This window comes from Neovison vison, chromosome X (genome assembly GCF_020171115.1).
Source record: "Neovison vison isolate M4711 chromosome X, ASM_NN_V1, whole genome shotgun sequence".
Lineage (NCBI taxonomy): Eukaryota > Metazoa > Chordata > Mammalia > Carnivora > Mustelidae > Neogale > Neogale vison.
Window position 1 is genome coordinate 126294829 of NC_058105.1, and position 14027 is coordinate 126308855.

General features: G+C 49.7%; 1 protein-coding gene and 1 long non-coding RNA gene across 2 annotated transcripts in view; one reads left to right on the forward strand and one right to left on the reverse strand.

Moving 5' to 3' along the window:
• The window catches only part of ANOS1 (anosmin 1), a 173711-nt gene that overhangs the window by 138085 nt on the left and 21599 nt on the right, over nucleotides 1-14027 (forward strand). Inside the window, exons 8-9 of the mRNA XM_044234665.1 lie at nucleotides 1616-1760; nucleotides 9708-9854. Coding sequence (XP_044090600.1) covers nucleotides 1616-1760; nucleotides 9708-9854 — 292 coding nt within the window. The remainder of the gene's footprint in view (nucleotides 1-1615; nucleotides 1761-9707; nucleotides 9855-14027) is intronic.
• Nucleotides 11154-14027, reverse strand: part of LOC122896460 — a 107012-nt gene continuing 104138 nt past the window's right edge. The window contains exon 4 of the long non-coding RNA XR_006382416.1: nucleotides 11154-11260. This is a non-coding gene — a long non-coding RNA (uncharacterized LOC122896460). The remainder of the gene's footprint in view (nucleotides 11261-14027) is intronic.

The window sequence follows — 14027 nt, forward strand, 5'->3', positions numbered from 1 at the left end:
CGCAGTAAGAGGTCATTGGCAGTGCATGCTTATCTCATAGGACAACTTAGGGGAACTCATGTTGTGGGATCACAGGGGTTCGAAGCACAATGTGACCTGTGCAGGGGTTAAGGTGTCCACGTACATATGCACACACGTGTGCACACAGGCACACACACACCATCAGTCAGCAAACAGCTTCATAGGTTACTAGGAAACTTTGCCATTGATTTCTATTTTATATCAATTAGATAAATAAAATGTGAACAGCAAAGTTGAAATCAGTAATAGGCCAGAGTAGCCAAAACTGTAGGTCATTGTATTATCAGTGACTTAAATTTTTGGGTCCAGTGAAGGCAAGCTCCAGGTCCAATGGAACCCTAAATTCTCAGTGTTAAAATCTATCCAGTTAACGTTAGGATTGGAAACGGGGAAAATCCAAAAGAACACAAGGAATTATGACATTTTCCTTTTGGGGATTTGTGGGTTCCCTTCACCTGAGATACCCTTGCAATATCTTTGGTAAGTAAGGAGAAAGGGGGATTTTTTTCAAGGGGGTGTTCTTTCAAAAGTGCATTTTTTTTTTTTTTTAACCCTGGAGATGAGTTCAGGGAGAGAGGAGAGCATTCCGACAGGAACCCTCTTTAGAAGAAAGTGGGAATCAGTAGTTTATGCAGATACACTGTGGGTTGGAGAGGGAGACCGTCCCCCACGAGGCCCCGTGGGGGCTTTTCTCATTGGCGGGATCAGGGGCAGAGCCCGGGCCCCGCGGAGTTCCGACCCGTCTCCCCTCAAACGCCCGAACCGTGGCGCGAAGCCGTCGGTCATTTTCGGCGGGCGATACGCGCACGGTCCTGGCCAGCCCACGGAAAGCCCGTTCTCTCGCTGAAAAGAGATCTCACAAGAGCCGAAGTCATGGCCAGGATGCTAAAAGTCGACTGTGCGATTTAAACCAGGAGTTCCTAACGGGACTCCGAGTCTGACGGTCTCCGGCTGCACGTCCGGCCGCAAGCGCCCTACGCGCAGAACACGGGAGCCTCTCGGGCTGCGGGGCCTGCCTCGGAGGACGCTTCCGGTCCTCCCTAAGTGTCACTTTACATCATAATTACAAATGTCCTTACACACAGACGCTTGGATGAAGGCTTCCCACTAACAACGAGGATGACCGATAAGTCTCCAAGCATTTTCTTAGGTTGATTTTTCTCACTCACTTTTGAAATCCCCTCAGAGAAGATTTAAAAGAAAAACTAAAGAAGAGGGGATGTCGGCTCATACTTTTCCCAGGTGTGCGCCAACATGAGCTCGGTCAGCGTGTCACAAACCTGTGTCTTTGGGGGGTGGTGTGTAGGGAGGGAGGCGACAGAATTACTCACTCCTGTGGTATCGGAGAGGATCCAGTAATCCGATAAGGAACCATTTCCCAAAAAGAGGTTCGGCCCTTCTGTGCAATGTGTTTGGATGCCGAGTAAAACCGCATTTTCAGACGCTCAGGCGGGAGGGACGGTGCAGCCTTAGGGAGCGAGGCCTCCATCGGGTGCCGGTGGCCGTGCTTCTCGAGGGGCCGCCGGGCCCGGGGACGGAGAGGGCGGGCAGGGCAGACTCCTAACGGGCTTCGCGCCTCTTGTCTCCTCCGCAGTCCCGGAATTCCGTGCTCCTGGACCGACTGCAGCCGGACTGCGGCTACACCGTGGAGCTTCAGGCCATCGCGTACTGGGGGCAGACGCGCCTGAAGGGGGCCAAGGCCTCCCTGCACTTCACGCCCGCGCGCGCCGCCGGCCACAGTAAGTGCCGCGAGCTTGTCGCCGTCGGGCGAGCACGGGAGCTGGGACTCCCCCGGATGGGGGTAGAGAGAGGGAGGGAGAGAGAGGGACAGAGAGGTTTCCTGAGCCGGGAATGTTACAGGCGGCAAAGCCACAGTGCCGAGCTGGGTGACCGCTGGGGTGACCGTGTCAGACAGGGTCACCCTGGAAGCTTCTCTTTCGGTGATGTCCTGAATATGCAATGTCCTGGTGTCGTAATGGAACTCTAACAAGAAAACGTAGGTCTCCTAAAACGTGACAGGAAGCACGACACACCACTTCCGCGGCTGCTCCCCGGCGTGCCCCGTCCCTTCTGGAGAGGCCGCTGCGTATCCCCTGGACTGCGTTATTCCCCTGCGCAGTTTCCTGGTTTCCGCTTTTCCTAAACTGGTATGTCGGCCCCCACGGTGCAAAGACTAAGGAGAGTCCCAGGTGGCACGCGTATCGGAGCCAGAAAATAAGTGACTTTCTTGTGTCCGGCTTTGCTCACGAGAGGGGACAGGTTAGGGCCGCGGCGCAGAAGCGCCCGGCAGGGTTTCCGAGAACGGGGCACGTGAGGGGAGCGTGTGATGTCGGTTCCCCGGGAGCAGAGCCCGGTGCTGTCCGCCTTTCATCCTGGGTCTGGCGCGGAGGGTAGGAGAGCGGGCGGGAAGCTTGTCTGAATCTCGGGAAGGCGAGCCCGGCTCTGCGGAGTGAGACGCAGTCATCGCCTGCGAGCCTCTTCCCCGGCCTGCGAAACACCGGATCGAACCAGCAGCTGTTTGAAAGGAGGCTTTCAAAACAGTTCTAGACACAGAGCTTCCTAGCTGCTTGGGAAACCAGCTCTTTGGAGATGAAATGTGTTTGAAACAGTCTACGGTTTCTCTGTATGGCTCGGGGCGTAACACAACTTTAACCTGGAACTTCTCATAGAAACTCTTCTATGTGTTTAGCAACTGAGGCTGGTACTTTTCAGTCCTGCCATCCACCCGCTCCTCCCCCTGAAGCGCTTGGCTACGAATTGCATGACTGTGTCTGGTGATGGGGAGGCCGACGTGCTAGACTCTTACGCGACGAACACAGCTGTGCTACAGAGTGTGTACAGACCAGGAGGGCACGTGTAGTGTATCATGCATTCGTGTACATGTGCTTGTACATGCACACACACCCCCCACACATGCACACACACACACAAGCACATATGCACACACAGAGACACATGCATATGCATGGACACACATGTGCACGCCCATTACTACAACACTAGATGCATTCCGAGCTTTGCCTCATGCTGACTTTGGAAGATAACCATGCCCAGAGGATCCCGGGAACCTCCATCTGTTGCACACGGAGCCGTGGGGAACCGTGGACGCAGAAGTCACGAAGGTGGTGGTGGGAAAGGAGAGCCAGGAAGAGCAGGGAGGGCGCCGTGGGCCCCCGAGGCACGGGCATCAGCCCGTAGGAGTGTGGAGTGCGTGTGAGCGCTGAGACCATAAAGAGCACTGAGCATGCAGAGAGGTCACAGTCCTCCCGTGGGGGAGAAGGAAGAAAGGGGAAGTGGGAGGCAGGGCTGTTTCTGAGTCACATCCGTGAGGCGCATGGACTCGGCCACCATCCGTGTACTGCTGACTCCCCATGTCTGCTGGCCGGACCTCAGCCTGAGTGCCTGAGTCCCATACTCAGCTGTTTGCTCGGCACCTGTACTTGGGGGATGAACAGACAGGTGCACCGACAGCCCACCTGCTCCTCTCCTGGGCTCGCCTGTGGTTAACAGGTGCTCAGACGAATAGGTGCTCAGATGGCACGCACCTGTTCCTCTCCGGGGCTCTCCTGCAGTTAACAGGTGCTCAGACTAACAGGTACTTAGCACACCTGCTCCTCTCCCGGGTTCTCTGCATCTAACAGGTGCTCAGACTAACAGGTGCTCAGCACACCTGCTCCTCTCCCGGGTTCTCTGCAGCTAACAGGTGCTCAGACTAACAGGTACTTCAGGTACTTAGCACACCTGCTCCTCTCCTGGGCTCTCCTGCGGTGAACAGGTGCTCATACTAACAGGTGCTCAGAGAGAACACCTGCACGTCTCCCGGGCTCTCCTGCTACAGATGGCTTCACCCTTCACCCTTCTGTTCACACCAGAGCCCAAGACACCTTCTTCAGGATTCTCGTTCCTTTTTCTCCAGAAATTCCATTCTTTAAAAAGCCGTACTGTCTCTAATGTCAGATTGTCCGTGGGATCTGTGAAATTCTTTGCCATGTTTAGGCCATTCCCACCTCTTTCTTAGAATTAAAATACTGTCCTGATTTGTATTTGTCTCCGCTCTTTCTTAACTACCCATTTTGTAGATGGCGGCCAACTTGTGCTTTAGAAATACTCGCCGTGGAAGGGGTCTCTCCCCCTTCTGCCCTCTGTCGCCTCTTCGTCTTCTCCCCAGAGTTCGTCCTTTACTGCTTCCCCTTGTCCCTCCCCAGCTTCCTCCTCAGACCCAAATCCTTCAGACCTTTTGTTCGTCCTGGTGGGGACTTCATCCGTCGTGTAAAGTAAGTTTGCCTTTTAGTGTCCTGGTTGTTCTGGTAAACAACAGACCTTCCCCGTGAGAAACTGGCGTGGGCCTGCACACTGCCATGACTCGTGTGTGCTCCCACAGCCGAGAACAAGGAGGGAAAGACTCCGAGCTCTGCATCCCCTTGTAGAGGGCTCTTTGGGGACCCCGGACAGAGCTGCGCAGGGAGCTCTGGGGCCCCGCAGAGGCGCATCTGGACTTCCCCACTCTGCCTGCTGCAGCCCCCACAAGCTGGCCGGGTCAGTGAGACGCTCTTTGACTAGCTTTGTCTCCCATTCTCTCCAGGATGGTCGTAGACCTGTCTCCTGCACGCCTTCAGCCATATGGCACAGAGAGTCTGCTTTCTCTGTCTTGGAAAGACACATGGTTCCTCGTAAGCAGGAGCACATCACGTCTCTCTTCCCCATCCTCTGTAGCACGAGGCAGAAACCTCCTTCCCTGTGCATATGGCAGACTCCACCGTGGGTCGAAGCCCACCGCTTTCTGACTTGGCAAAGAACATCCACCGAACTAAGCTCTCCCGTAGGTCACGGAGCACATAATTATGTGTCCGTGACTGAGCCACACGTGCACACACACCGAGCAGTGTCGCTCCGTAAGCAGGAATCCCTCTGTGCCCCGCAGCCAGAGTCAGCCTTCATTGGACAGGCGGACTCCGAGCACTAATGTCACTTTCTAGTCACCTTGTAAAATTCGATAATGTTTCACCTGGTCAGTGAAGAGTTACCACAGTGAACCCCTCAGAGGCCACTTTATTCTGAGGATTAGCTGATGCCTGTCCTGTGGCTTCAGAAAGGTGACAGAGGAGAAGGAAGAAACGAATCGTTCCGATGACCTGGCCTGTCGTTTGGTCTCAGGGTGTCCTGTGGAAGAGACAGGCTTCGCCAAGGACTGTGCAGGACGTAGCTGAATGTTTGTCAGGATGTCACATGCTTGTGTTGAAATGCAATCTCATGAAGGTTAGGAAAGGACTTTTCTTCCTTTTTACAAATACTTATTGATTTTACAGAGAGAGAATGAGAGAAGAAGCAGAGGGAACTTCAGAGGCAGAGGGAGAAGCAGGCTCCCCGCTGAGCAGGGAGACCGATGTGGGACTCGATCTCAGGGCCCTGAGATCATGACCTGAGCCAAAGGCAGACACTTAGTGGACTGAGCCACCCAGGTGCCCCTCGTGTATGACTTCTATAAGAACACTGTAAATTTCATCGCAGACCAACGAGAAATAAAGAGTAATTACAACTTTATGGTATAAGCAAGGGAAATGACATCTTATAGGAAAGAGGGTAGTAAATGCCAGCACGTAAATGACTTTTTGAGTGACATTTTCCCAGGTCTGCAGGCCACTAGGCGTTTCAGTGACAAAAATCTCCACGTAAGCAGAAGCGGACTGCTCACTTCGGATCATAAAAGGGCCCCTCGAAGGAGGAAGGATGTAAGACTTGTGGCTGGAAATGCAGCTTGCTTTCAGGAGGCAGAAGGACCCATTCCAGGGTCGACAGATTGCAGAGGTTTTCTAGCTATGTGAGGCAGCTGGGGTTTTCTTCTAGTTTTTCAGAACAAAAATGGAGCCGAGAGGAAATACGCTGAGGCTCTTGATCTGTAAAATTAATCCGATTTTGACATTTGGAAAAATAGTGAATTCGTTCCATTGTCTCAGTTTTGGGACTGATGAGAGTATCCATCAGACCTCCGATCTTTTCACAATACATAGAAATGATTTTAGTGCATTTGGATTTGATACTGACGGAGCAGGACTGGCCCTCAGAGCCAGGGCCTCGCTCCTAGCATGGAGCCCCCCGTCTCTGTCCTTTCTGAGTGGCGTGGGGCTCGGCAACCCTACGTGTCTGTGCCTTTCAGTAAAGCAACCACATTTCCATCTTGAGATACGGAAAACTGCATCCTTACGTGCAGGTAATGGAAAACAAAGCTGTGTGTAGGACATAATAAAGTACACAGGCAAAATTCACGTAGAGATCAGCCACAGTATCGACACGTTTGCTTATCCTCTGGCAAATTCCCAAACTCACACATTATTAAAGGGGTTTCACAAACCATAAGTTCATTTGTGAAAATCGTTAAGTCCTTAGTTACTAGTTAACAGATACTTTTGCTGTGACCAGCAGGATTCTTGATGAACGTGGTAATCAGGAAAGGGATGAGTTTTGCCCGAGAGCCCTGTAGGTTCTCTGTCTGGGCCCAGCCCGTGTGTGTGCTCCAAGCTCTCTGCGCTGCTGGTTCTCACTGGGGGGTGACCCAGCGCCTCTCACGAGGGAGCCGGTGAGGCTGTGGTTTGTATTAAGCAGAATAAGTTTGGTCCTCAGCGGGCGCGGAAGCCCTTCTCCCGGACCTGACTGGGCATCTCCTCACCGGGCTCATCCTGACGTACACCCTTTTATAATCAGCTGGGAGGTAATGGAGTGAGGAAATGGTTCTGAATTCTGTGAGCCACTCTAGCAAAGTAATCGAGCCCACGGAGTTGGTGGTTGGAACCTCCACTCGATAGCAGGTAGTGAGAGTCACAGGTGATAGCCTGGAATGGTGATGAGTGTCTGAAGTGGGGCACAGTCCTACCGGACCGAGCCCTTATTCAGGAAGAGCTGGTGCCGTCTACACCTAAATGGTGTAGACAGTGTCAGAGGGGGACACCTCCTGATGTGGACGGTGTCTGTAGGGAATCGGATGTTGTCTTAGGGCACACAATGTCAGAGGAGGACACCCCCCCACACGTGGACGGTGTCCATAGGGATCCGATGTCACGTGCAGATAGATGGTGTAGATGGTGTCAGAGGGGGACACCCCCCACCGACGTGGCCGGTGTCTGTACGGGATCTGATGCCGTCTTAGGGTACACGGTGTCAGACCTGAGCTGAACTGTAGGACACCCCGCGGGGGTCTGAGCCTGGCCGGTGGTGTGATAAACCCCCAGTATACACACTGGATTTGGGCGCAGAAGACTAGAGCCTCACAAATGTTCTTGGGAATGCAAACATTTATTTCAACTGTCTAAAGCACGACATTGTATGTTAGAACCTGAGTAACGTAAGTGTCCCTTCCCTTTGAATCGTTGTGTAGGTGACCCTGTGCGTGTGCTGCTGTGAGGAGTGGTGGGTGGTCAGTGCAGGTTCCCCGCACCGTCCCCGGGCTCCTGTCCTCCCTCACGGACCTGTCGGGAAAGGTTCCTATCGGTGGACCTTCCGTGCCGCTCGGTGTGGTCTCCTCCCCGGGGCTCCTGGGACTCAGAAAGCAGAAAGTTTGGTGGAGTTTCTAACCATGCCGCTTCCCGAACTAGGCATTGGGTAAAGGAGAGATGTGAGGTCAGTGGGAAGTTCCGAGATCCTTATTACAAAACCCTGTAGCTAATGGCCTGGCTCCGTGAACGGAAGTGGCCCATGATGCATGGGAGGGCGGGAACCTGACGGAAGACGGCGCTGGGGTTTCAGCGCACTGTCGCTGCGGCCGCACCTGCGTGGAACTGGACACTCTTCTTAGTGTGTTTGAACCCCATGGTTTTCTTTTTGAATATGTGCAGGCTGACGTCACTTTCTCGGGGGTCTGCGAACGGTGGCCCACGGCCACACCCCTTGTTTGCAGACCGTCTGTGACTGCTTTTGAGCCATCGGGAGAGCTGAGGACTGGGGTGGGACTGCGCAGGCCCCGAAGCCAAAACGTTCGCCGTCCAGCCCTCAGTTCACAGCTGGTTGACCCTGCTCTGTTTCAGAGAACGACGCTAAGAATATAGTCATGCAGAGCAGACAGGTGGGGACGACGGATGGACAGAGTGTCGTACCCCACACGGACAGGGAGAGCCAGCCGGTGCATCCTGAGCGAACGGGGTCTGGAACCTAGTGACAAGGGAGCCTGACAGACTGTAGGGATTAAGAACGGCACAAACGGGAAAGCTGCAGCTGCATCAAAACAGGAAAACGAAAAGAACGGCAAAAGCAGAGCCGGTGGTGCCGTGAAACCGTGATGGGGAAGAAGTGGCCTGGCCTAGGGTGGTAGAAATCACACTTTGAACCACCTCATTCGGAGGAATGTTTCCTGGTGTCTTGTTTGATTAGAGACTTTCTCTGGGTGCCACTGCATGTGGGACATCCGAGCGTGGGGTCATTCTGAATCACGTTTACACCGTCGTTGCTTTGGAATACGTACGCGGTAAACGCAGTGTTACACTGACGGTGGGGAAAGTCATGTTAAGAAATAGCGGTGAATTTGCGTACGGACCCAATCTCGTCTTTCCTAAAGCATTCTACTGCAGCCGTCCGAGCCTCTTCTTATAACTCGTTTCCACAAACACCCTTGGGCTGCTTTTCCAAAGCACAGGCACCAGCTGCTTGTGAGATGCCAACACCACCTTCTCTCCTCCCTGTGCTCCCGCCTGACTATGCCCTGTGCGTGAGCCTCTGTGTGTGGGATCCCTCGCACGTGTGTCCACTCCCGAAGCACAAGCTTTGTATCTGCAGTCTCTGGCTCACTGCCAGACACTTGGGAAGTGGTCACTAAGTACTGACAAGAAACAAGGAGCGAATGGATGAACGGATGAATGTACCCTTCAGCTCCACGCCCCGTCTGATGTGTCATTGCACTGCATGTGCTGACCCTTAGTAATTCATGTAAAAAGTCGATTGAACATGTAGGGCCTTGTCTGGGCATTGATATATAATGCTGATATGTCCAGGAAGAGCTCTCTGTATTGTTCTCAGGCCACATGGTTTTTTTTTCTTCTTCTTTTTTTTAATTAACATAGAATGTATTACTTGTTTCAGGGGTACAGTCTGTGAATCATCGGGCTTACACACTTCACAGCACTCACCATAGCACATACCCTCCCCAGTGTCCATCACCCGGCCACCCTCTCCCTCACCCCAGCCCCCAGCAACCCTCAGGTTTTTCCTGAGATTAAGAGTCTCCTATGGTTTGTTTCTGTCTCTGGTTTTGTCTTGTTTCCTTTTTTCCTCTCTTCCCCTATGATCCTCTCTGTCTTGTTTCTCAAATTCCTCATATTGGTGAGATCATAGCATAATTTCTTTCTCTGATGGACTTGTTTTGCTCAGCATAATACCCTCTAGTTCCATCCACGTCGTTGCAAACGGCAAGATTTCATTTCTTTTGATGGCTGCATAGTATTCCATTGCATATATATCCCACATTTTCTTTATCCATTCATCTGTTGATGGACATCTAGGCTCTTTCTACAGTTTGGCTATTGAGACCATGTGGTATTTTCATAGTATTTCACTTATTTTCTTTACAACTACAAAAAATTCATAAAAGGAGAAATACCATTCACATCTCTTTTTTAAGTCAGAGCAGCTGCCCCACCCAGCGACTGTGTACTGATAACAGATTACTTTTGACCAGGAAATCACAGTGTTCTACTCTGTTGCAGAAGAGCAACTTGGGAAAACGGGAAAGAGCGTGACACACGTGCAGCCGCCTTTCCAACGACGAAGGCCCACGCGGCTTCTGGAAATCGGAGCCCCCTTCTATCAAGACAACCAACTTCAGGTGAAGGTCTACTGGAAAAAGACTGAAGGTACGCAAATGCTCTCTGACAACTTGTTATCTGTGTTAAGGAGCCTCGTGACACCAGGGGGCTAGTGAAAAATTCAGGGTCGAACCATGGTGTGAATAGTTGTTTTTTTTATTTTTTTTAAAGATTTACTTATTTTACAGAGAGAACATGAGGCAGGGGAGGGCAGAGAGAGGGAGAGAATCTCAAGCAGATTCCATGCTGAGGACAGAGCCCGGTGTGGGGGTGGATCTCACGACCTTGAGATCATGACCTGAGCTGAAACCAAGAGGCAAATGCTTCACGGACTGAGCCACCCAGGCGCCCTGCCATGGGGGTGACATTAAGGGAAACAGAACCCAAACAGAATATTTAGATCCTTATTTATTTATTTATTTGTTTTAAATCCCTGCTGTTGTGAAGTCTGAGTGAGCTGCTGCTTCTCGCCCAGGAACCCGTATCGTGTTTAGAAATCAGCATCGTTGGGTCAGCTGGTTGCATTTTATCATCTCAGGGATGTTAGCCTGTCTTCACTGCTTTCCCAGAAGGCCAGTCCTGTCTCCAAGACACTCAAAATACTCATTATTCCGCTCTATAAAGTTTTGTTCTGAATGAGTTTGTCGTTTAAAAAAAGACACACAACCCAAATAATTTGGGAAATAGAGAAAGAAGTCACTGATTTCAGTATGGTCTCCTAGAAACAGTATTTTGGCAGATATCTTTTCAAAAGTTTCCTACACTTCTGTTTTTCCTTCAGTTGTTTTATACACATACACACACACACACACAAAGGTCCATATATATATGTAAAAAATACACATTTTCATATAATGTAGGAGCATTCTGCACTATCCTGTATTTCTGTTGCCCTGTTTAACTCACTTCTGTGTACGGACCCACCACAATATCCTAACACACCACCATCCCACTACAGCAAAAATCCCGGGTGTCTTCAGAATTTCCATTTTACAATTAATACTGCAAGCCAAATTTACCCTTGGAATTAATTCTGTTTTGAGTTTGTATTTGAATAGCTGTCTTTAGGATAAATTCATTTTCTTTGGTTTTCTTTATTCGTAAAATTTTTGTGTGTATTATCGAACTAGTATTTTTGGAATTATTTGATGTACATTTCCATGTCTACCACTCGTATGCCTTTGGAAACACAGGAAAGACAGATTGTTTCAAGAGTTCACTTTTAACAGCTCTTCCGAAGTACAGTGTCACACAGAATGTTGGTGTTGGAGGGCCACCTGGGTGGCTCAGCTGGTTGAGCGGCTGACTCTTGATCTCAGCTCAGGTCTTGCTCTTGGGGTTGTGAATTCAAGCCTCACGTGGGGATCCATGCTGATCACGGAACCTACATGAGCATATATTGGTGCTGGAGTTCTTGTTGTTCCAGAATTTTTTCTAAGCTGCTGACATCCATTCTGTAGCCAAAATAATATTACAATTAATATTAATGTCTTATTACTCTCCTACATTAATTAAAACTAAATTCCATTTATTCAGTATTACTTATTAAAAGTTATTCATTCATGTATATCCTTATTTGTAAACATAATAAGTTTTAGGATAATTATTAAATTACAAAATTTATTTGATCTATTAGGTTTACTGACTTTAGATTAGAACTGTATCAGTAGTAAAACATTAATATTGAAACTATAAATCTATAATGAAATACAAATGTATGCATTGAGAATACTTCTTAAGCATACAAGAGCATGAAAACATGAACGTATAATGAAATACAAACATAAGCATTGAGAATACTTCTTAACCATACAAGAGCAACCACTGCTGTTGTGACTTCTAAACTTGAAGATCTGTCTTGCTGATATTTGTAATGTTTACCACTCGGAACCATACCGTGCACGTTGGGCCTCTCGGGTGCACGAGATCCAGGGAGCGGGAAACGACCTCATTCTGTTGGGGAAGCCATACTTCGTGCAAGGCTAGTCTGCTCTAGCGCCATGTGGAGCTCTGCCGATGGCTCTTTTTAGCCGGGGCTGGGGATTTGGTTTGCCCTGGGGGGGGGGGCTCTGCACCACAGGGCTGCCGTGAACACAGGTCTTTGATGCACATGTTCTCCCGGACAAGGGGGACTGTGGGTGCAGAGCTTTGGAAGACATGACACTTTCTCACAGAGGCTGCAGCTTCCATTCCCACTCTGAGGGCACGATCGTCCCCAGTGGACCCCCCTCTCTCTGCCACGTGGAGTTTCCATCTTTTTGAGTTGAGCAGTTCTGGGACCTGCGTCTCGATGGCTCCGTGCTGTTTGATTGCGTTTTTAAGCTCTTCAGCTGTGCCGTCCGTCCTGCAAGAGGCCTTTACACCTTGAGTATAGGCGTCACCTGCCGGTTCCCTGGTTTCAGCGATTTCTCCTTGTGTGACCGATCCATGTGTGATCCATGTGTGACCGATCCATGTGTGATCCTTGTGTGACCGATCCATGTGTGATCCTTGTGTGACCGAAGGATGGATGGATGCATCCCTCCTTCCTTCCTGCCTTCCCTCCCTCCCTCCCTCCTTCCTTCCTTCCCTCCCTCCTTCCCCAGTGCTTCTGCACTGTAGAGGGGACCCATTCATCATTTTGTTTTTCTGGGTGAGAGATCCTGGTTGAGAATCTTTGCTTACACAGGGTCACACAGATCCTGCCCTCATGTCCTGGAACTTGGACCGCTTCCCCCTTCTCTCTGGGGCTGTCCTTTACGCTTCCGTCCCTCCTGAGCTGCAGCAGAGCTCAGGAGAGCTGACAGAGCAGCCTTTATTTAACTGTGGGCTGCTGCCCCGGCCCTACATCACACGTATGGGCATCTTATCTTTTCAACTTTCTGTGGAGTCATTTGGCGTTTCCCCCTCTGCAACTTTCTGGCATCGCCACGTTGTCTTAACTACTGTAAATCTTTAAATTTATTTTTAATCATAGTTCTTCAGTTTTTACTTCATTATCAAGTTGTCTTGACTATTTTTGGTCCTTTGTGCTTTTATATCAGTGTTTATATTAATTTGTCAGTGCCCACAGAAACCTTGTGAGATCTCTGTTGGAATTACAGTCAACATATGGTAACGACTGAGAATTCACATCTTAAAAATCTCGACACTTGACCTATCACTTTCTTCCGTTTTTTTAAAGTTTTCTCTCAACAGTGATTTATAATGTGTAATGCAGAGGCTATAATAGTTTTAATGGGATTATTCTAAGATGTTTGTGTTTATTGTGATCCCATTCCATACATGCGTACTTTTCCTCAGTTTTGTTTTCTAACTGTGGCTGCCAGATACAGATAAATACATCCTCTTTCAATGTCTTGATGGCGAATCGGACTCTCTTGTTATATTCCCTGGCTCACTGCATTTCCTTTGATGATTCTTTCCCATTTTTCCATAAAAGCTACCATGTAGCATGCGCATAATGAGAATGTGATATTTTCCTTCCCAGACCTGGGACCTTTTCCTTCTCTCCCTTGCTGTAACGCTGGCTGTGATGTTCAGTGTGGGGCGCCGTAGGAGTGATCACTGCAGGTGTGACGTTTGTTTTTCATTTTTGACTCCTCATTTGTGTTTGTTCAAAGCGGAGATGAAGCAGAAGTGCTGCTTTCTTTTCTTCCTCTTGGTTACTTGGTTGAAGATTTACTAGTCATTCTGATTACATGGAAACCAGTTAATGGCATTGATGGCTGAGGAAAGTCAGTTTTCTAAACATCTGTAAGGAATTATTATACGTAAAACATTGCACGCTTGTAAACCATTATTGGAACCACAATAACATGGAGTTTAAGAATACGGTCTTTAAACTGAGATATATTTTGTGTAAAAGCCCAGGCGAACCACTCACCAACGTGTGGTGTCGGGCAAATCCCTCCCCACTCAGCATATCAGTTCCTTGTCTATAAAGAGGGAGTAACGGTGCCCATCTCACGGGGGCGGTGGGTGATGTCATGGGACCTGTGTGCGCGTGTGCATGAACACAAGCGTGTGCAAGTGGACACAACAGGTTTTATATCCGTATGCAAGTATCTGCTGCTTTTACCTTGCCCAGCTTTATGGACTAGAATTGCCCTAGAACATGGTGCATATGGGAGGTGCACAGCGTGATGCCTGGATGTACCTATCTACCATGATTGGATTTGCACAATAAGGTCATTGAGCACACGGACCCCAAGCGTGATGTCTGATTGTAAGATTTCAGTA